General features: G+C 39.1%; 1 protein-coding gene across 1 annotated transcript in view; it reads left to right on the plus strand.

The window, feature by feature from the left end:
- The window catches only part of fgf11a (fibroblast growth factor 11a), a 95,379-nt gene that overhangs the window by 31,969 nt on the left and 38,819 nt on the right, over positions 1-24,591 (plus strand). Inside the window, exon 3 of the mRNA XM_017710298.2 lies at positions 12,822-12,932. Within this exon, the coding sequence (XP_017565787.1) occupies positions 12,822-12,932 (111 nt within the window). The remainder of the gene's footprint in view (positions 1-12,821; positions 12,933-24,591) is intronic.

Raw genomic sequence — 24,591 nt, forward strand, 5'->3', positions numbered from 1 at the left:
ACTTCTAAAGTCGGGTCAGCATTGTATAGTTGGCATCATGTCTGTATTAGGAGCTCTGGGTTTAAGCTTATTTTCTCTTTGGAAAAAATAAATGGCTTTTTTAGAAATCACTACTATGGCATCCTTTGGTAAACAACAATGTTCCAAAGCCAATACATTTTGCCATATATATATATTTTTCTGCTGAATGTTTGCTAAATACTCAAATGATGATGTCGTTAGAGAGTGGAAAATACTGATAAAAGCAATATTGCTGTGTACTGAACTGACATGGGATGACTGGGATCCTCATCAAAATACTCAACACAAAACATCAAGCTTTGTCCAATGTGGTATTTAAGAGGCTTTTTCAGTAGTAGGTTACAGTGTGAGCAGCTGGTGTTGTTATATAATAAGGTTGAAGTTTATTAGTAGACACTTTCATTCAGTGCTCAGGAACATTAGCTTGCTTGTATCGTCTGTAGCATTATTTGCATCATGACTGCTGAACAGCGTCATAATTCAGAGGATCCAGTGACGCTTTGGGGTTCTAGTGCCAAACACACACCTCAGTTCATGTCCACATTCACACACTCCATTAATCTCTGTCACACCACATGGCAACACACATACATTCATACAGTCTTGTAAAACTATATCTGTTTGGTTTTTAAATTGACTTATGTTAGAGAAGGTGTGTCAGTATCGGCAGAAAATGCTAGATCAGATATCAGAGGGTTAAAAAAGGAATTAATCTGATCTAATGCAGTAAGAAAATGTATTCTAAAAGAGCTCACACATTGTGTGATGATAGCGTTTGAGTAATATGAATACGAAAGGCTGCTCTTATATGCTTATCTTAATTGGTGCTTCAATCAAAAATAGCTCATTTTAAAACTTTGTACAGAAGAAATTTCAAGTTTAGTACTGTCTTTTACTTAGGCTTTCAATATCAGTTTTGTTATCAGTTATCAGTTCAAATATAAGTGTTGGAAAAGAAAGTAGGTATAGTACTGTCCCTATGTTGTATAAAAAAATGAATCTGGCCGTAAAATCATTAGACAATTTTAAAAGAAAATAATTTTCAAAAACACACTCCTCAGGATTTTCATGCAAGTTTAAATGTTTGGTAGTTCTGAGGTGGTTTAGAGTGCAGTAAAGCTTATGTTGAGAGTTAGCATCATATTTTAACAATATATGCATCAAAATATGCATCATATTTTAACAGTGTGTGTGTGTGTGTGTGTGTGTGTGTGTGTGTGTGTGTGTGTGTGTGTGTGTGTGTGTGTGTATAACAATCTCACAGAATCCAGACGCGCACAGATAAAGAAATGCAAGAAGGCTTTAATGTTAAAGTTGGAATCCAAAATCGTTGTCAAATACAGGCAAAAGGTCAAAACACAAAGAACAGAGATGCAGAGCAAACAATCCAAAGGGCAAATCAAAAGCAGAGTCAAATAAACGGAGAATACGGGTCATACCCAGAATCAAGATAACAGACAGAACACTCAGTAGTTTGCAAATGAAACAGTACCTCGCACTGAACTAATACTAAAGCCCAGGCTTATAAACTAAACTGAGTACGTCACATGATCAAACACACAGGTGTAACAGGTGTAGAGAGAGAGAGAGAGATCTCAGAGACAGAGAGACAGAGAGAGAGAGATCAACCTTAGCTTTGTCTGTTTTAATAATATTTTTAAAATAATAATCTTTAATAAGATTTACATAATAATGAAAGCAGGTCTATTGAGCATCCTCACACACTTGGGGTGGTTATCAGGTTGTGTGGAAGGCAGATTGTGGGCCTTTGTTGGGCAGATCGTTAATGTAATTAACAGCTGTAAAAGGTGAACACTGGAAACCTCAGCATTGGCTTTTTTAACTTTCTCTCTCTTTCTCTCTTTCTCTCTCTCTCTGTCTCTCTCTCTCTCTCTCTCTCTCTCTCACTGTTTCTCTCTCTTATTTCTCCATCTTCCTTTTTCTCATCAGGCATTCTTTCTCCGCTTCTGTCTGCTGACTTTAATTATTTGGTTGTTCGTGTAACCACAAATCATTAAGCTTTACAGAGAGAAAAAAAACGCTAATTAATCTGACTTCAATTAATCTTGAACTACCACTCTGGCACCACAGAGCTGTCTGTGCAGGCACTTATTTACATGTACGTGTGTGTGTGTGTGTGTGGATGCATGTTTTTATATAAAAGTCATCTTTATTAGAATAAATTATAACATTTTCCTTCAAAGGTTACACATTAATTATTAATTATGTATAATAAATGCATGACAAATCATTGATTACCTATTATTGACAAGTTAACTGTTCATTAAGCAATATTTATTACTTAGTATCTGATTAAGTGCTTAGCAGTGTGTAACTGAGTATGGCATTAACTGAAGGCTATTTCTTCATTAACTTTATACAAACTATTGCTTATTACACTAATAATGAAGTGGTGTGTGTATGATTGTCACGATTGGCCCCTCCCAGTCTTGTCCATGTGTTCGTGTTGTGTTTTGATCTTCCATGTGCATTTGTTTTGGTTTCCTAGTCCGGCCCCTTGTTTTGATGACTCCTCCCCTGATTATTCTCACCTGTGTTTCCACCTGTGTCTTGTGAACCCTCGTTAGCAATCTTGTATTTAAGCCCTGTGTTTTCATTAGTCTAGTGCTGGTCTTGGTTTGATTTGTACTGTTTGATGCTTGTGTTGGACGTACTGTGTAAGCCTGTGTGATTGGTCTGTTGGAAGTGTTTAGTCTTTGTACTGTGTTTGGATGCACTGTTCGTCATGTCTGTTCTGCAACCTCTCCGTATAGGCCATTTGACTTTGGACTGTCTCGACCCTGATTTTGGATTTGCCCTTAATAAATCTCACTTATCTCCGCATATGTATCCGCCTCCTCGCTCCCCGTTACAATGATGTGCTTATGTAAAGAAAGAAGACCTATTATTACCTACTAGAATACCTACTAGTACTCACGTGTTTACTTCATTAATTGTCTGTTAATTAATTTTAGGTTATATTTTTTCTTCACTGCGCTTAAAAGAAACTAAACTGATAGTTAACAGTGTACTCTGTTAAAGCTATGCACTTAATTAGTCACTAATAACAAATTTTTATTAAGTGGTTAATCAATACAGTGTGATCCAATTGATTTTGCATTCAAACTTAATGTAGTTTCAAACAGTGCTTTCAAACTTAATATAGTTTTTTACACATTTTTTTAACATATCTGATGTTGTCTCTGTGCTGTATTAACACAAGCTATGATGGAAAGAAAAAAAAAACTCCAAAAAGAAAAAAAAAAAGTTTATTTATATAGCACATTTCATTCATACACTGCAGTCATACAAAATGCTTTACAAAGAAATTCATAAAAAACTAAAGTAATTTAAAGCCAAAGATAAAAGATGTAGGAGAATAGAAATTCAGAAGATGATTAAACATGATTAAAACAATACATTTAAAATAGAAAAGATAACATTAAAAGCAAAAAGGCAGAAACAATATCATAAATCTGCTTGAATCTAAAGTTCAGAATTCTGAACATTTCTTGTTCATTTTACCTCATTTAAAGTTACACCTTTCATTTGTTTTAAAAGGTTTCTAAATTCTTAAACTGTACATTGTTTAGTTTCATGTATAAACAGAAATACCAGATTCCTAATGTGATCTCAGGCTTTTGGACCCCACCATACATCATTAATGAATATGCAATGACTTATTAACAACATGATATACAATTTATATTTATGTAAAGTGCTACCTAAAAAAACAAAGGCATATGAAAGGTCTGCGTATTCTGGTGTACCAAACGAATAATATAAGCAATCTCTAATAAACAATGTTACCTATTGTAATGCCTGCATTTCACATTCTTTAACCTGAAAGAAACATCTTCTCCATGCAAGAAAAATCATAGAAACATAATTTCCGTTCAAACAGATAGAGCAGTGTCAGCATATATGGACTTACCTCAACAAGTTCCAGGTTGCAATAAACATTGACATATTTTCACTTTGGAAGTCAAACAACTTGGTTCATTTTTTTTGTAGGAAAAGAATAACAGCCATGTTCATATCTGCATCATTGTTTCATCTTGTTGGTTTTCTTATGTATTAGATTTGAAAGATTATTATTGCTTATGTGCTTCTTTTTTCTTTCTTTAACTCATGATGAACTGTTTTCTTATTAAACATTAATAAGTGACTTATAAACATTGTTAGAAGCAGCTCTTCTATAATACAGCGTTATTGATTTTCCTAAGCACCAACGCCTTCGGCCTGTGGAGCAGGAGTGAGTTTGTTTAGAGGTGTCTAGCTTTTGTCTGATGAGGGATGGTAGGGTTTTCCCTGGGAAGATGATTGATTGTCCAACTAAATATTGCTGTTCCAGCACAGGCTCCCCACCCCCTTTTCTCCATTAGTCACAGTCAGATTAGGGCAGCGGGAGCACCCACTGTAATTTTATGCAGTTTAGCTGCTCACTTCTCATGAATATGAAACAACACCTGCTCGCTTCTGCTCCTGAAAAGCTATACATACAAGCAGCGTTATTGCACTGACGTTGGACTCTGGTGGTCTCTGTGCTGGAGGAACTGTCCATATTGTTCATTCATTGATGGTTTGGTGTCATTTGCACATATGCTTTGCTTAGAAAGGGCTTCTGTGAAATCTACACATTCCTCCACAGTTCTCACAGTAGCATTCCAATAAAAGGCAATGGCATCCAAGCCTGTATAGTAGCTAGCTTGAAATGGAGTCAGGGATGTCCTGATCACTCTGAAAGACTGGGTTCAGAGCCAAACCAGGCATGTTTTAAAAAGTCCATATACTATATATTTCTTTTACTTTTCCCCTTGGGTCCTCTTGTGATGACTGCTGCTTTTATGTACAAAGATATTAATTTTATCATTATTTAGGACCGTTTATAACCTAAATAAAGCTAAAACTGTCAATCATCCTAAGCTAAAACATACTACCACAGCCAGAGTAGACAGGTCACTGATCACTGCTGAAAATGATACAACTTTTCTTTAACTCAGCCTGACATTTTCTGACATCCTCTAATTTATCAGATTATCTGGTTTCGCTTTTACAGAAGGCCCAGGCACATGTTTTGTAGATCTGGAATTTCAAAGTCAATGTACATTCATAGGATTGTAAACATAACATTAAAATAATTAAAAAGGCAAAGTTTGACCAAGGTAATAGGGACAGTGGAGCAGTTGCCAAACAGTGATTGGAAGAGAAAATGAAGCAGACATTTAGGAATGTTTTGGAGATCATCAAGAAAAGGATCAGCCATAAGGTTAAAATTAATTCTTTTTTTGCTGTTCTGCTCACTGTGGTTCAAGACAGCTGTGAAGATTTTGTCCTAATAGCTGTAGGGACTGCCTAGTTGATGATCATTGGATGATTCAGGCCTGATGCTAATACACCCCCATACCATGACAGATGCTGACTTTTGAAGTTTACAGTGGTAACAATCTAGATGATCCTTTTCATCTTTCACCCAGAGAACAGAGAACATGATGTCTACATTGTCTATAAACAATTTGAAAGGTTGACTCGCCAGCGCATTTCAGTTGAGCTTGAGCCCAGAGAGTTCAGCGGTGTTTCTGTATGTTGTTGGAAATTTACTTCCACTGTGCATAGTACAGTCTCAACATAAAGAAGAACGGTGTTCACTGACAATGGTTTGTTAAGAGTACTCCCAAACCCATGTGGTGATATTCATGACAGACGGTATTCAGATGTGTTTTTGGTCTTGACCTATATGCACAGTGATTTCTCCACATTCTCTGAAGGTTTTCATGATATTATACACCATAGAGAGTCATATAGCTAAAATTCTTACAATTGCTCTTTTAGGAGTGTCTTAAACTGTTATTCACTGATGCATCCAAGACATATAAGTCTTGACCCGTACTTACTCATGAAGGACTTTTCCTTTCATGGCAGCTCCTTTTATTTTTTTTATTAAGTGATTGCGTCACCTTTTAAAGATGTCTTTATAACATTTTATGAAATTCCAATTCTTAAACTGTCTCAACCTTTTTGGAAAGTGTTGCAAGCATCAATTTCTGAATGAATGTATATTTAAAAAATTCAGTTAAATTGTTAAGGCACAATATTAAACAAGTTTGTACTGTTTTATTTAAATAGAAGTCAAAGTGGATTTACAGATGATTTACAAATCAGTTGCATTTCACATACTGTCCCAACTTGTTTTGAAGCTTTTTTTGTGTATGTACCAAATAAGACTCATGTATCAGCAGATACTCTACATTAAAAGATTCGGATAGGATTGGGGCCAAAACTGGAAAAGGGACATTTCTAGATGGTTTAGTGCTCATGCTGTGGACTAAAACTTCCATGCTGCTAACCAATTCAACAACTGCCAGCTAATATGTGAGTGAACAGCATGGCAGTTATAACATGGTATGGTGTCTCTGATAATGATGGTGACCGCAGAGCTGTAAAGACACAGTGCCTCCACCTGCTCTCATTTCATTTCTCACTTTCTCCACTCTTTCAGCCATTGACATATGGCTGGCTTCCCCTGCAGAAGGGCAGGTTTTTGTTAAGCACCATTGCGCTTGAGTGTTTTATCGACGGCTCATGTAAAAATATGGAGCGTCTCCACATTTATTTAGAGTGTGAATCTCCTCTAATGAAATAACTGTGTCATCTCTCTATGTCTCCACATCCTTCCTCCATCTCTCTCTCTCTCTCTCACACACACTCAATCAGCAGAGAAAAGTAATGACTCTGTATCTCCTGCTGATTGGTTGATGTATGGCGTTATTCTGAGCGATATAAACTCGCATAACTCAGCCACCCGGGGTTTGGATGAGGTGAAAGTGAGTGAAAGAGAAAGAGAGAGGGGTGATAAGACAGGAAGTCAGAGAAAAAAAGGAAGATAGAGGGAGGGGAAGCCTGAATTGAAAATCAGTGAAAAATCACCTGGTGATGCTTTCCTGGGTGACCATGTGTAACGGGAAGTGAAGAGGCGTACGCAAATGTGGAGATAAGTGACTTTTATTAAGGGCAAATCCAGGGTCGTGCTCGATACAGTCCAGGTTCAAATGGCCAATACGCAGAGCAGGAGGGACAGACATGACGAAAATAAACAGGTACACAAACAACAGGGCCGGAAGAAAAACAACATCAAACCTCAGACATCAAACAATAAACAACATCCCAAACAACAAAGACCAGCAAAAACAAGGGGCAAACACAGGGATTAAATACAACAGGGATGATGAGGGACAGGTGGAAACAATCAGGGGCGGAGTCATGAAATAAGGGGCTGGACTAGACTGAAAAACAAATGCACGTGGACAATCAAAAAGTAAACAGAAAAAGCACATGGAGTAGTGGGAGGAGCCAACCGTGACACCATGTCTATGTGACTTCTTTTGAGGGCCTGGCCCTTGGCTCACTGGTGTCTTCAACACACCGACACACGTACAGAAAAACACACATTATCAAAACACAGCCTCAAGTGACCCAATCCAGTATTACAAAATACAACACTGTTCAATAAATAAGCAATACAGTTTATTGCAGTTTACTCATATGTGTGTATAGGGTATTTTCAGAGGGGAATCTTCAGTGTTTCAGGCTGTAACTGTATTTGTGCCTCTATATTGTTGCAGTCAAACAAAGAAAGTATCTCCATTTTTATGCAGTTTTTATTTTTCTGCATCTTTTGAGCTCTGATTTCATTTCATGATGAATGGACCAATAGAAATGCTCCAAAACTGCTTAAAATAAAATCTCTTTCTATTAACTTATTTTGAAAGTAAAGAGTGTTTTTTGTCCTCTCCAGCAAAGTTATTATTTTGGAGATACTGCATTTGTTTCAGTTCATTGTTTTTATTTAATAGAATCTTTTTTATTTAATAGAATCTTATTTCATCGGTTTATCCACAAACTGGTTAAAGTCTTGAACTGCCCAGTGGAAACTGAGAATTGAGACATACAGCAAAACTCTCCTCTTGGTCAGCCCTGCAGGAGCTGGACTAAAGGCCTTACACATTAGATTAATCCCCCACATAATTGATAAATAACAGAGGAATGAATTATATCCTGATTTACAATAGGTGAGACAAACTTCATAAGAAAAATCACTCTAGGACTTCTGGAGCTCTTATATCACTGACTATCACTGACTGCTCTTATATCTAGCTATAGCAGGAAAGAAATGGAAAACAGCAGCAGCAGCTCTGTATCATGGCTCTTTACTGAAAGAGTTACTGTGAAACTGCTACATACAAGGTAAAATACATGCATCATATAAAACTAGTGTACTGTCTTTTGCCAGTTTCAAATGTCCATGTTTAGTTTAGAACTGCCAAAACATGTGCACTAGTTTCTATTATAAACCTGAGGTGTTTTTTTTTTCTGTTTTGACATTTATGGTCTGAACTGGCAGCCTGTCTCTAATAGTCATGGTTCACCACTGAACATTTTACACAAGCCTTGAATTTGGTTCAGCTATTCATATTGTAACGGGGAGCGAGGAGGCGGACGCAATAAGCAAGATTTATTAAGGGCAAATCCAAAATCAGTGTCGAGACAGTCCAGGGTCGTAGAGCCAACACGGATAGAACAGGGGCCAGACATGGTAAACGACACAAAACCTCAAATAATGAACCCAACACGAGAATACAATAGATACAACCAACAAACAACACATCAAAGGAACAGCACGATCAAACAAAGACCAGCAAAGACTCAGTGCAAACACAGGGCTCAAATACAACAGGGAATAACGAGGGACAGGCAGAAACCAGGTATCAACAATCAGGGGGCTGGACCAAAACAAACACTCCTGGGTAAACCAAAACAACATGAACGCATGGACTGGACTGGGAGGGGCCAATCGTGACACATATTTTAGAACCAGAAAAATGCATTTATAATTTTCGTTTTATGGTTAAACTCTTCACACAGACCTGCTATTATTTTACACATATAAATTTCATTAAGTGTGAAAATATCAGTGGTGCTGATAACAAACTGCACATGACATTCTGTATTGTAAAACTCATCTCCATGTAAAATCTGACATGGTTATGTTAGTTTGCATTGTCTACTGCTGTTTAAAAGTGAGGACATGCTGTCAGACTGTTTCTGTGTATAGGTGCACACTGCTTCAGTTATAAAGGATCTATGCCTTGCAGTTTATGAAAAATAGAAATATAATATAAGTGATAATATAAACGACTTCTGGACTTACATAACTTTCTAACTTTAGTAACTGTTCACAGTTTCAGCCATCAAAACAATCCATAAAAAGTTGATGTTTATTGACAAACGAAAGATAGACACTTCAGAAAGCAAGAAGGTTTCCTATCTACAGAGACTGATGAGCATCAGGGGAAGAAGCGATCAGAGAAAGGAGAATAAAGGCAGACTGGCCTGGGAAGGAAGATGCAGTAAGAAAAGAAAAGAGAGTAAGTGACAGAGACGGCCTGGATAAACTCTCACAGACAAAAACACACTGATATTTTGACAGAAGAGTCTTGTCAGCTCCAGGTCTCCATCACTTTGGTGTGAAAACAGGCAAAGCTAATGGAGATGCTCCTCCGCTGCTCCTCCGCTGCTCCTGCCCCTGTTAACCCTCACTAGCACTGTGTAGATCTGCTCGTACTGCTGTCTGTCTCCATTACATTTTAGAACAACATCCACCTTTACGTAGCAGACCGTGGGTATGAATGGTTTACACTGGAAGTGCACTCACTGATTTATATTCTCTTCTAAATTCAGAGCACAAATCTTTGACTGTTAATTTTTTTGCAAACATCAATTTTTAATACTAAGTTTTCCCAGTCAAACTGAAAGATCTGTATTCTATACAGTTTTTCAATACGTTTCAAAGAAGTAATTAACAGAACACTGGGAGTATATACACTCACCAGCCACTTTATTAGGTACACCTTGCTAGTAAAAGGTTGCACCCCCTTCTGCCTTCAGAACTGCCTTAATTCTTCGTGCCATACTTTCAACCAGGTGTTGGAAACGGTCCTCAGAGATTTTGTTTGGTTATTTGAGTTACTGTTGCCTTTCTATCATCTCAAACCAGTCTGCCCATTCTCCTCTGACCTGTCACATCAACAAGGCATTTTCTTCTACACAACTGCCGCTCACTGGATATTGTCTCTTTTTCTGACTGTTCTCTGTAAACCCTAGAGATGGTTGTGCGTGAAAATCCCAGTAGATCAGTAGTTTCTGAAATACTAAGACCAGCCCATCTGGCACCAACAACGATGCCACGTTCAAAGTCCCTTAAATCACTTTTCTTCCCCATTCTGATGCTCGGCCTGCACTTCAGCAAGTTGTGTTGACCACCTCTAATTGCTTAAATGCATTGAGTTTCGGCCATGTGATTGGCTGATTAGCAATTTGTGTTAACAAGCAACTGTACCTAATAAAGTGGCTGGTGAGTGTGTGTGTGTGTTTGTGTGTGTGTGTGTGTGTGTGTATATATATACACATTAAGGAGTGAGTGCCAGGGTGAAGCTGGAGCTGGAGTGAGCCATAACAAAAGCAGATGGTTCATGTGTCATCTCTCCATGTGCTGCAGAGAAGAGACCCTGTGAGACAGTATTGAAAAAATATTCATGTTTATGTCTACAATTTATGTGGCTTCAAAACTTTCAACCTGTAATATTGTAATTTAGTTCACATACTGAATTATTTAAGTATGTTTATTTACCCTTTTATATATCCAGTTGCATTTCAACAGTAATTCTGCTGTCTACATTGACGGCACACTGATGTTGCATGCATGAATGATGTTGGATCCGCATATGTCTAACCCTGTGAGACAGACTGAGCTTACCTAAGAGAATTCGTTTGCTGAAAGTTTTCAGTGCTTTTTCCAACATTAACTTAACATTGCATCACAGCAAAATAAAATGGAGCTGTGTTACATAATTCTCCACACAGAGTGAAATTCACATTCCTCAGCAGGACTGCTTCCAAAACCATGAAACCCCCCTGAGAATAGCTCCTGTAGGGGACTTTTTCCACTGCCTTTGCCACTTTCTATCGTTTTCTGTGTATTTTCTTCTGTCTCGCGTACTTTATTGGCAACATAAAGGCAGGCCTGTATTAGCAGACACCTGGAAACAGCCCCAGAGCTCATGCATATTTGATCTGTCCGATTAATGCTTTAATGTAGTTTTATTCCAAGTGGTCTTTGGATCCATCTCTCTTTCTCTCTCTCTGTCTGTCTCTGAAGGCCTAGAGTTAATGATTAAGTCTGCCGAACAGCTGGGCGATGGCCACTTTTCGGCATTTGTGAGCTGCTAGCAACTGACATTGCCAAGAGCAAAGCAAGACAAACTCACGCTTTCAACCTGAAAAACAAACTCTCTCACATTCTCCCTAAACAGCTTTTCTCATCGCCGCTGGCTTTTGTAAATGTGGCACTCTTGTTTTTTTGACAGGTCTGATGTCTGCCTCATTTTTAAGGCAAGGAATGAGGTATTGATGTTCCAAGAAATGTGCATGTGTTTGGGTTGTGTCTTTCACCTCCCAGCAACCTGTGATGTCCACCTTTAACATGTACACATTAACATGGCTGGAGGAGAAGGAAAAGCTTTTTTAAAGGAATAGTTCAGAGAAAAAAATCTAATTTACACAAACAAGCTCAAATTTAGTTGATCAGCCAAGATAAGTTTGGTGTCTGGAGTCTGCTTCGTTAGTTGTGCATTAGAGCAACAAGGCTAATGTAGCTAACACATAATGGAGCCTTATAAGCAACAGTTAGCATTGTTCAGACGGCATGTCTGCATCATTACACCTGCTTCAAACCATGTCGAGTTGTTATGTGATCTCAAACACTCCTGCTTATGTGGTTTCTGTACCATACACTGGTGGTGTGCACAGACTTTGGCATGAGCTGAGGTGTTTGAATGTTAACCAGATGCACTTCTGCTGCAGATTTTATGTCAGAACTTTCTAAGTTTGAAAAATACAATGTATGTATTTCTAAGTATGAAAATATCATTGTCATACCATAATACCACATCATAAGGTTATTCTAGACCAGGTTGATCATTGTGGTCTTTATGCAGATATCATTTTATGTTTGATGAACACAAATAATAATAGTTGAACAATTACAGTGACTTTGTAATATTATTTACACTCTTTATTTTACTGTTTCATTGTTTGTGTTACCCAAAAGCCAACCTGTGCATACAGGTTTGGATGCCCTGGGTCAACTAACATGCTTTGTTGATTTTCTTAGTTAATAACATGCACCTGTACAGAGAACACATCTCTCCTTTTGGGGGGAAAACCACAACATACAACAGATGAGGCCTGTGCAAATGTTATGTAATATTATATATTTTATTTTTATTTTTACTTTTCCCAATATGTCAAACTCAGAAAATAACTAGATTTTGTGCACAAAAAATTACAAGATGGCAAAATGCCATATTTAAGTTTGTTCCCTAGAGAGATCTGTTAACTCATTTTCACTTAGAAAGTCAGAATAAGGTGTAATTTACCCAGGAGTGTTCAAACATTTGCCTTTGACTATAAATATTGTGTGATTTACAATGCCATGAAGCTTCATCAGTTTTCAATAAGAATCTCAAAGTGCATCCTAATCATTTTAGTATCAAAGTAACTTGATCATCTTGCCATCTTGAACCTTGAATTATGTTGATTTTTTAAAGTGTGTGTAAATTGCATACAAATGGTATTTTTCACCAAACTATTCCTTTTAAAGAGTCCTTGTAGGAGGCCTGTGAGTCTATGACAAGTATTTGCTAATAGACCTTTACCTTTTTCTCATCTTTTCCTCCCTCCAGAGCCTCAACTAAAAGGCATTGTCACACGTCTGTACTGCCGACATGGATTCTACCTCCAGATGTTACCAGATGGCACCATGGACGGCACAAAGGACGAAAACAGCTCCTTTTGTAAGTCTGCAGAAACCCGTTTTCCACAGCAAAGACAGCACCCATCAACCTTAGCTGAACTCACACTTATACACCATTCTGCATCATAAAAGAAACAGAAGATGAAAGTGTAGCACCCTGACTCACGCCGCCCCCCGTGGGGCTCTGTAATATGCTTTATGTAACCCTTGCTTTCTGTTTAGTCGAGTGCTGCGTGGTGCAGCATGAGCTCAGTTCAAAACTCAACTTTCTTTTGTTACTTGTTTTTAGCACTTTTTCTATAGCGCTTTTTTTAAAGTCAACATCACCACAACCTTTCATTTGTCCCATGTGGGGAAACGCTTACAAACTCAAAGCCAAGAGGTTTTCTTACGCCTTAATGCTTTTTTGATGAAAAATTAAAAGTCAAAAGAGAAGTTCATGTGCTTTCAACACCCATGGAGCTGTACATTTTAAGAATGCTCCCCAGACACTGCTGCTGTGCCATGTGATAGAAGTAATTCAGACATGGTTTCAACTCGAGGGCACCTCTCAAATAAAAGCCATAAAAATGGGGGCTGACAGCTCTTTCAGTCTCAGAGTGAAAGCTCTGGTTGCAGGTAGGCTTTTGAATTAGTTCTCCCGAAAGAGCAGTCATATAGTGTGTTTAATGGGGGGAGGCATTTTGGAGTGTTTTCATGCGGAGATGTGGGCTCAAGTCCAACCCTGAAGCACAAATTTAATGACTTAAGAGTTGACTTGGCAATGCAGCAGCATACTTCTAACTTCTAGTCTTGAGTGTGATGTGTCCAGAGAACTTTCAAGTATCATGAGCCAAACGTCTAGCTAGATATTTATATTTAACTTTTATTGAAGGTTTGTACAGAACACTGGCAAAAATCCATTAAACATAAAGAAAAATTATGAAGATATTAGTTTAGATTTCCCACATCAGGTTGACCTTGTGGTTTAAAATGCTATGCTACTGAGCTACATTATTTTGTTATAGCTAATCAAAACAAAGAACAGTGGCCAAGTTGTGACCATGCTAATATTAGCTTGACACAACAAAAACTACACTTGAAATATCCCAAAGCTGGATTTACACAGTAAAACGTTTAGGTAGTTGCATGTTGTCAATTGCATGAAACTTAATTTCCATGCAACTTAAAGGTTACATGTAACACATTTGACTAATAAGTAACAAAATTAGCAGCTTGTATTTTTACAATTACTTTACATTGTTACATTGTATTTGATGTGCGTGATGCTTTATTGGCGCTTTGATTGGCTGTTTTTTTGAGACTTGCATCATGAAGTTGAGACATTTGCAGGTCGAGTTGCAGTTGAGCAAGATGCTTTACTCAAATACAATTTAGTTGATTGCAAGTTTCAATCAATTAAAGTTTTGTAAAGCTTGCTATATTAAATAATCTTCTACATGTTATTTACATTTACAAATTTGAAGCATTTTTGTCTGTATAGTCTTCCGGTTGCTGCAGTTCTTGTTTTTATCTATAGTTCTCTTTTATGTGTCAATGGTTCTTTACTAATATTTGACTTTCTGTGTATGGTAAGCCCTTCAATTAATATTAGCAAACAATATGGTTGCACTTGATGCTCACCCTGTTCTAGAAGCACTGCAAGTTCTTTTAGGGCAGTATCTCGATCCCCACTTCTAGGATACTTTTCATTCTTTGGTGCCCAAATGAGTCAGAGGGCTGTTTAGTTAGTGTGTTAGTTTTGCAGTGGTGCAGAAAAGTTGTTGTCATAGACCCTGTTCCGGGCAAGAAAGACAGCAAGGCCCTGTAGCTCACCTTCAGGCCCATCACTAACAGCAGGCCTGTCAGGTGTCTGTGAGATAAACCCATTATAGAGATAAGAGCCTAAAGCTCTGTGTACAAAACATCACTGTCTCTGAAGTTGTTGTTGTCACCTGGGACTTGCCCTTGGGATTTTAGTTAAGAGCTGAATGTTTGAGCTTTTTCTCCCATTTCTGTTTTTTCACATGATGGACAAAGGAAAAATGTTTCATTAAATGTTAAGCACAAGTTATTAATTTTAACTTTCATAAGATATATTAGCATCTACATGCATAAGGAAGTGGAAGACAAATGAACATGAGTGGGAAAAAAATGCCCAAAACTGAAGCTCCAAAGAATCTTAAAAAGCAACTTTTAAGACTAACTGACTGACAAAAACACTGAGTATTATAATAAATGCAAAGAATGGACACACTATAGTGGTATGCAAAGGCATACCACTATAGTGTGTCCATTCTTTGCCTTTATTATTATTTATTATTATTTATTTATTATTTAGGCACCCTGGTCAAATTACAGGGTTTGTTGATTTTCTAAGTGAAAATATGTCAACACATCCTTTATATTGAACACACTTAACCACAATCACTGTTTATTTGCTGAATTTAATATATCAGGGGAAACATATGTAAAGAGAGAGGAAGAAAGAGCGAGAGAGAGAGAGAGAGAGAGAGAGAGAGAGAGTGTGTGTGTGTGTGTGTGTGTGTGTGTGTAGTACAGAAGAGGTCTGTCTGCTTGTCAAACCATGTCCATAGTGTGAAAGATCTGCCTTCTGTTTGAACTTAGGAAAGACCATCTCTCTCTCTCTCTCTCTCTCTCTCTCTCTCACACACACACACACACACTCACACACACACACACACACACACACTGCTGTTTGTCTGATATGAAGAAGTCTGTCTCTCTCTGCCTCAGCAGGAGGTGTTAGAGGTGTGTGCCCTCTTCTCAGCAGTGTGAGGGCTATCAGGCTGCTCATTATGCGCTACACTGCGGAGTATGCTAACGAGCTCCAAAAAAGCACTGAATCAGCAGTGAAAAGGGCTAAATAATTAACACACACACACAGACTAACTCACATCTGAGAAGTGCATTTCAAATGGTCTGTGGTTCTAGGATTACTTTGGTCAATAGTTCCAAAGTTCATTGGTAGTAATGAAGACGATGCTCTGGTTTCATGACCAGTGGTAGAAACATCACATGCGGATTTCGGAGCCTTCTGTGCTCTTCTAAAAGCACCAGTGTTCTCGCATCACATCAACATTCACACCAAATCCTCAAACTTTCCTTTTAAACAGTTTGTGATGGTCCAAAATGATGTGGAATAAAACCTCATTATTAAGATTTTCTTTCTTAAGTTTCCATTTCAGAGACATAAGGGTTTATTACCACAGCAACAGTATAGACTGTACTATCTCTCTTCCTCTTTCTTCTTCTGTATCTTTCTTTGTCTTTCTTTCTTTTTGTTTTTTCTCTTTTACTGTTTTTCTTTTTTTCCCATTTTTTTCTTTCTTTCCTCTCCTCCTTTTCCTCTCTCTCTCTCACCGTCTCTCTATCTGTCTCACTTTATTTTTCTTTTTTTGGATCTGTTTTTGTTTCTTTTTTCGTTATTTTGTTTCTTCATTTCCCTCTCCTCTCTCCCTGCTATTCTTTCTCTCTCACTCTCTCTTAAACCATCTTGAACTTTCTCTGTCTGTCTTGTACCTTCCTTTCTCTCACTTTCTACTTCTCTCTCTTTGTTTCTCTCTTTCTCTCTCTCCCCATTTCTGTTTCTTCACTCTACCACTTCTCTATATCTTTCTCCCTTTCTCTCTGTCAATCTTTCTCTTTTCCCCTCACTTTTTGTCTCTCTCTCTCTCTCTCTCTCTCTCTCTCTCTCTCTCTCTCTCTCTCTCTCTTGCTTACACACCAGACATTCACCAGTAAAGAATCACAGCCAACTCTCCAGTCCACCTGTCAGAAGTGATATGTCATCTCTTTATTTCTCTCCCTCCCCTTCTCTTGTCTCCGTCCCCGTGTGCCCCGGCTGCCCATCCAATCTAAATAGAGAATCAAGCCATGAAGCCCTGCCAAGCCCAAGGCCATATGCAACCACACACACTCATACACCCACCTGTTAATTCTTCAAACTCTTCCTAAAGCACAGTTGACCGTTGAAGTTGTATTAAGGACACTGTGCAGAGATGAGAGCCCTTTCTCATTTCTCTCTCTTCCACAATTAAGCTGAGAGGCCGTAGCTGGCTGGCTGTGGTTTGGCTGGCGTTGGCCTCTGTCCAGAGTGATTACATGCTGCAGTTTGCTCATCTCAGCCAGTTAAGGACTCATTTTACTACAGCTGCCCTGTCTTATTGGTCCCCACAACCTCCACAACCTTCCCGTCATGCACCATGTCAAGATGCTGACCATCAGCTCATCCGGAACAAAGGCTCTCTTCCCGGCAACATAAATGCTAACTTTTAGCATAAACTACTTCAACGGTGCAAAGCAATTCACATTTTAAATGAAGCCTGAGGAAACATATTTTATTTCAAATGATGGTTTAACCAAAAATGATTTTTGTCAATTTCCCTCTTACCACAAACACAATCAGTTGGCTACATGTTTAGTGTCCAGAATCTGCTACTAAGGCTAATTAAGCTAAAAAGTAAGGGAGGCTTATAGCTGTCCTTTAGCACTGTGTAAAGAACATGCCTAAATCACCACACAAACACAAACTATGTTGAATTGCTAGATGAATTCAAATAGACTAGCTGATGTGGCTTCTGACACATAAACAGACCAGATTGAGGCCTAAAGGTAGCTGATACTACTGGTTTTAGCTATGATAGTGGCAAATGATAGTGTTTTTCCAGTGTGGGAAACCACACAGGCAGGTTTTATTCAGATGACTTCAAGCAGCTCTATTACTAGTGAGTCTCATAGCTCTAATACAAAACTAAAGAACAAAACCAAACATGTCACCACATTTCAGGTAAGGAGAAAATTTGGCTGAACCATGTCTTTGACTCTTTATTATATATTTTGGGTGCCTTTGAGGTGAGCAGGTATCTTTTTTTGCTGACTAACCAGAATGTTGCACTCATCACAGCTAATCAAGAGCCCATCCAATGTAAAGAAGCTGGAAGGGCGGGTGCATGGTTTAGGATTAAGGATTAAAAAAGGGATAGATACTGAAGAGGAATACTAAAATTCAGCATGGCTAATTAAGCTTTTAATAATGACCCAGGGTTCTCAAGCATTTGCCTGCTGAAAACCGATAAATATGACTTAAGACTTTTTATGGAAACAGTCCTTGTCTGTAAACCTGGCGTCTGCAAAAACACACACCCAGACAGGTTACTGATTGGCCAGTCTAGGGGTGCCAGGGTGTTGGGTCATGCCAGAGAAACATCTGGCCTGATATTGATGAGTGTTCAATCACAGAGTGTGGTGTGTCAGGCAGGGGCTTGGCACAAACCCCTCCACATCTCCACCCTCTGGAGGTGCCTGCTGCTGCTTATGTAACACAATAATGAAAAGACACAGGAAACAGACAAGCAGGGAACACAGTGGGATGTATCTGTGTGTCAGAACAGTTTGTGTTCGAGAGAGTTCTTCGTAAATAAAAGAGACAGTCAAGGGAGGTACAACCCCAATTCCAAAGAAATTGGGACGTTGTGTAAAACATAAATAAAAACAGAATACAATGATTTGCAAATCCTTTTCAACCTATATTCACTTGAATACACTACAAAGACAAGATATTTAATGTTCAAACAGATAAACTTTATTGTTTTTTGCAAATATTCACTCATTTTGAATTTGATGCCTGCAACACGTTCCAAAGAAGTTGGGACAGGGGCATGTTTACCACTGTGTTACATCACCTTTCCTTTTAACAACACTCAATAAGCGTTTGGGAACTGAGGACACTAATTGTTGAAGCTTTGTAGGTGGAATTCTTTCCCATTCTTGCTTGACGTACAACTTCAGTTGCTCAACAGTCCGGGGTCTCCGTTGGCGTATTTTGTGCTTCATAATGCGCCACACATTTTCAATGGGAGACAGGTCTGGACTGCAGGCAGGCCAGTCTAGTACCCGCACTCTTTTACTACGAAGCCATGCTGTTGTAACATGTGCAGAATGTGGCTTGGCGTTGTCTTGCTGAAATAAGCAGAGACGTCCCTGTAAAATACGTTGCTTGGATGGCAGCATATGCTGCTCCAAACCTGTATGTACCTTTCAGCATTAATGGTGCCTTCACAGATGTGCAATTTACCCATGCCATGGGCACTAACACACCCCCACACCATCAGAGATGCTGGCTTTTGAACTTTGCGCTGATAACAATCCGGACAGTCCTTTTCCTCTTTGGATTTGGATGCAATTTCCAAAAGCAATTTGAAATGTGGACTCGTCAGACCACAGGACACTTCTCCACTTTGCATCAGTCCATCTCAGATGATCTCAGATGAGCTTGGGCCCAGAGAAGCCAGCAGCATTTCTGGGTGTTGTTGATATGTGGCTTTCACTTTGATGGCAGAGTTTTAACTTGCACTTGTAGATGGAGCGACGAACTGTGTTCACTGACAGTGGTTTTCTGAAGTGTTCCTGAGCCCATGTGGGAATATCCGTTACAGAATGATGTCGGTTTTTAATGCAGTGCCGCCTGAGGGATTGAAGGCATTCAATGTTGGTTTTCTGCCTTGCTGCTTACTTGCAGAGATTTCTCCAGATTCTCTGAATCTTTTGACGATATTATGGACTGTAGATGATGAAATCCCTAAATTCCTTGCAATTGCACGTTGAGAAACATTGTTCTTAAACTGTTGGACTATTTGCTCACGCAGTTGTTCACATCCTTGCTTGTGAACAACTGAGCCTTTCAGGGATGTTCCCTTTATACCCAATCATGACACTCACCTGTTTCCAATTAACCTGTTCACCTGTGGAATGTTCCAAACAGGTGTTTTATGAGCATTCCTCAACTCTCCCAGTCTTTTGTTGCCCCTGTCTCAACTTCTTTGGAACATGCTGCAGGCATCAAATTCAAAATGAGTGAATATTTGCAAAAAACAATAAAGTTTATCTGTTTGAACATTAAATATCTTGTCTTTGTAGTGTATTCAATTGAATATAGGTTGAAAATGATTTGCAAATCATCGTATTCTGTTTTTATTTATGTTTTACACAATGTCCCAACTTCATTGGAATTGGGGTTGTGCATTTTGTGCCACAGAGAGAGGAATGGATCCTAGAACTGCCAGCTGGCATGCATGCATGGATGGATGGATAGATATAGGGGTGAGTTGAGGGGAGGATAAATAAATGGATATGTATGAATAGATGGTCTGATGGATGGATGGTTCTTCAACTCTACCCCCCATCATAAGCTTATTAGGAGCTTATTAGTTATGCTAAAACTGAAAGAGCAAGATGTCACAGCTCAAGATTCACAAAAAAAACAGACAACATCAGTTCCAGAAGTTTCAGAAAACAAAATATGGTGATCTGTGGGAGAACAAAATGGAAACTGGCTAAGGGTGGTGCTGTGACCTGCTGTGACCCATATGCTACATTCCAGTATCCCAGAAAAATGGTCCCAGAGGTGGGTTCAAAGAGTTGCCAAAGTGATGGTCAAAGACAGGCAGTGGGATAGTCTATGATACAATGACTGGGACACCCATACATGCACACACACAGGTTTTTATACCTTTTTCTCAGCCTGACACCCTGACATCATATATATTTGCCAGCAGAAGAAACACAGGGGTAGCCATGATTCTGCTATAACCACACACTTCACCCTGATGGTGACTGCCCTTTACACACAAAAGCTCTAACCCTCAACACTATTAACACAAACACATGTACACAACTTAAATCACTAAACAACATATGTTGCTCTGTTGAAGGATGAGCGCTACCATGCGCCTCTGCATGTGGTTATCTGCCTTGCCACACCTCCCTAGTCTCAGGTGCCAGCACCAGCCAGAAGCCCAATGCCACATAGCTTCCCCTTCAAAGGTCAGCTGGTCCTCCTTGGGCACATGCACAGTCCCAGCATAAACAAACACTGCAGGGCACTTGCTCCTTGCAGTAAGTCCTCTCCCAGGCCATGGCTCCTCTGTGTTACTGTAGAGCTCCCCACAACACGCCACCTCAAATCCCGCACAGCTTGGAATGGGGGTGGCAACAGCAGGGCACATCCTGGCCCTTCCGCTCTTACCACTGCCCACTGTGCCAGCGATGCTGTTCTGAACGCCGCACGTGTGCTGCAGCTCCACTACTGGTAACTTACCTGAGCTGGACAATGGTCACCTTCCAGCTGTGTGATGTGCCCCTCATGAGCATGCTGTTTGCAGTAGAGATATTGCCGATATGGCTGAGACATTGTTTACGATAATTTTGAAATAAGGCTTTGACCCATTTTTTTTTTAAATCCATTTATGTTAAAGCAGTATATGCGGGGTAACAAAAGTAAGGCAAAATAGTTCCCAAAGAAACCTTTTTTTTCCAGATTTACCACTAATTTACCATGGTAACATGACACATACATGTAGTTTCACATGTAGGTTACTTTAGATAGTAAATACAGTGGCTATATTTACATTATAGACATCACAACCTCTGGTTCCTATCATTATCAATGTAAAGATTCCTCTTGAGTGCAGTAACCAAGAAGAAAGGCTTTTATAAAAAAATCAGGATAATTTTGTTGATCCAGATATTATGGGTTATTTCTGCTTTGTCTTTTTTCCTAGAAAATCAGAAGATTTTTGTCTTGAAATTACACATGAAAACACACACACACCTCTGACCTCTACTTCATACTGTATGACTGCATCTTGCCTGTCCCTTATGACAGCACTATGTATTGATGGTTAGTTCAATGAGCTGCTCACTAACACTCTGACGACAGTGCTGCTCTGATGCGACATTGCTGACACACACCGTATCCCATATGTGTGTGTGTGTGTGTGTGTGTGTGTGTGTATGAGGTGAGTCAGTGGCTGTTATTGACCATTCTGCAGTGATCTGAGAAGGACACATCTTTTCTGTTCTTTATCAATCACCTTGCGTACTTATGTTGATTTTGACATTTCTCATTTCCCACAGGTGCCAGAGGTGTATGTGTGTGTATGTGTACAAATGATGTATTGGATATTAACACTTCACACACACACACAGGTACTAAGTATATGTATTATATCTCCAACACACACACAGACACACACACACGTCCATGCTCTTACATAGCTTTTAGTCCCAAACAGATGCACATCTATGCACTTCATATACATCATCTGTACAGTGGAAGAGCATTAGCAGAAGGAGGATGGAAAAAAAGTTCATCAGAAAAGCAGGGGCGTGACTACGTCTGGGCTATTGAGCTACAGCCCCAAATGTTTTAGACTTAGATTCTATGATTGAAATAAGAATCATATAATATTTATAGCAAAAGAGCCAACTCTAAGCATCTCAACTCTCAGAGTCATTGGACAAGACTCAACCGGAAATGTGTTGAAGTCAATGAATCGACTCATGTGGAATTAACCCTCTATCAATAGCTGGGGGAAGATAGTACGATTCCATTGCTGCAATAAAAGTCTGAAAAGAAATGAGAAAAATAGCTAAATACTCTCCTTTAGCATTTTTCTTATGTGGTGTTTTACAATGTAACAATGTTTTAAGCCATATAATAATAGTCATCCTGTTGGAATTGACTTCACAGTAATGTAATAGCAAAACCAGTTAACAGAAAATGGTTCAATTATGGTCATGACTGAATTACAGTGACATTTGGTAAGTTAAAAACCCCCACTTTACTAGCCTAATGCTGGTCTATATACCATTTAGCTGCAGTGTGTTGTTCTTATTCAATATGTGGCACCAGTGTCATAATGCTGATGTAAATACGTGCACAATGATGTTTTGATCCAGGCTGTTTGGGGTAATTTGGGGAACTGTGAATTGGCCAGTCAGATCACACACAAATCACATCATATTAGTAGCATTAATGGTAGGCAGGCTTTAATGTTAGGCTAGCTAACAGTAATGTTTGCTTATGCTAGAAAAAAAACAAAACATTACATTAACCTTAATTGTTATTTTACTTATAATGTCATAAACTTAAATGCACCATTGTGCCATGAGTTCATTAACTGTTGGCCACACCATACTAGCTAGAAGAGGTTGGAGAGGAGCTTAACACAAAAGCAGCTAAGAAAGGACACAGGCTGACTATAGAAGCAAGAGAACCAGCAGATGAGATCAAAGCTGGCAGAAAGAAACAAAGGGAGCCAAATTAATGTGATATGCATATTAGTGTGCATTACACTGGCATACGTTTAGTTTGAAATGGCAAGCCGTTTTTACGGTGCATAGTAGAAGCACTCCAGAATCTTGAGGACAGGCTGAATAGCAATCCAACTATCTTGGCTCTGATCTCAGATGTATGTGGAGTGGCCTGCACACCATCGCTGACTACAAAGAAGGTGTAATCTGTGATAGGTGGTTCTTCCTCCTCACTTGCAGATGAACGTAATGCTCATTATGCTTGTTTTGAGGCAACTAACACCTCACCTGCTGAGACACTCGCACTAGATGTGGAGAGCTGCGTTCCAGCCATTCCCGTCTGAGGTGGTGAGAGGCAGTTAACCCACGCAAGGCACCCAGTCCTGATGGCGTCCATAGACGTGTACTTAAAGCATGTGCCAACCAGCTGGCTGAGGTTTTCACTGACATCTTTACCCTCTCCTTAAGACTGTCAGTGACTCCCAAGTGCTTTAAGGAAACCACAATTGTTCCAGTCCTCGAGAAATTGTCTGGTCACCTGCCTGAATGACTACCGCCCTGTTGCACTGACACCTATAGTTATGAAGGTTTTGGCTTATCAACCACAGGCCTCCCTTTTACAGCATCAGGTATAGATGTCTAGGGCGAACAGTTGAAGACTGTGATGATCTGAACCCTTTTTCACAGTGTTGATCTTGTTTTTTGTGGTCAAGTTCTACTACTTGCTAACTAAGTAAGCAGCTTACAGTAACAGCATTGTATTGCTCAGCTTTGTTCTCTATCAGGTGATGATGCCATTTCTGTGTTCACATGCTGGCGTTAAAAAAAGCCTTATTTGTGTGGCCAACAGTGGCATGCAGCAATGTAAACATTGGCATGGCAATAACATCTGCTGAAGATTTGTAAGGATCTAAAGAGTTTTGTTTTTATTTATTGGTTATTTATTTATTTACTTAAGGTGGAAAGAAAGTCGTGAGGATAATAAAACGTCTCCTTCGCCCTTGATGATCTTACATTTAATAATATTTTCATTGGCTACAGAAAACCTGTTTTGTTTTTAACTGTTCTGTCAAAATCTGGGGGACCTGGCCTCAGGTCCCCCTGCAGCTGTGCACGTGGCTGCATATGTGCAAAGTATTGGTATGTATACACATGCAAACACACACACACTAATCCTTCCACTTATTAAGCTGATCAGATTTTTCTTACCCCCAGTCTTACCCACACTTACACTCCATTTTTTAAAAGGCTTAATTGAAAAGTTGCTGCACACTCAATATAATGTGTTAGAGAATGAGGAGCAGGAAAAGACTGACTTATCTACTTTCCAGGCTGAAGAGAGTGTAATCCACCTAGTGTGAGAGATGACGATGATGGAACTGGACAAGATTAGTTCTTTTTCTATCACTTTTTCTTTTTCCACTGCTTTCAGTTAAAGCCGATTTGTGAAGAGATCTGCATTTAAAGCACAGTCATGGGGCTGTCCGTTATATTTCGATGGGATATCTCCTCACATATCTCCTGATTTGCTGTCAGAGGATATTGGAGTTCACTTGAGGTCTAAAGTCTTTTTAGGAGCTGCTGAAATCTGCAATGCTCCCATG

The sequence above is a fragment of the Pygocentrus nattereri genome, chromosome 2 (assembly GCF_015220715.1).
Source record: "Pygocentrus nattereri isolate fPygNat1 chromosome 2, fPygNat1.pri, whole genome shotgun sequence".
Taxonomy (NCBI): domain Eukaryota; kingdom Metazoa; phylum Chordata; class Actinopteri; order Characiformes; family Serrasalmidae; genus Pygocentrus; species Pygocentrus nattereri.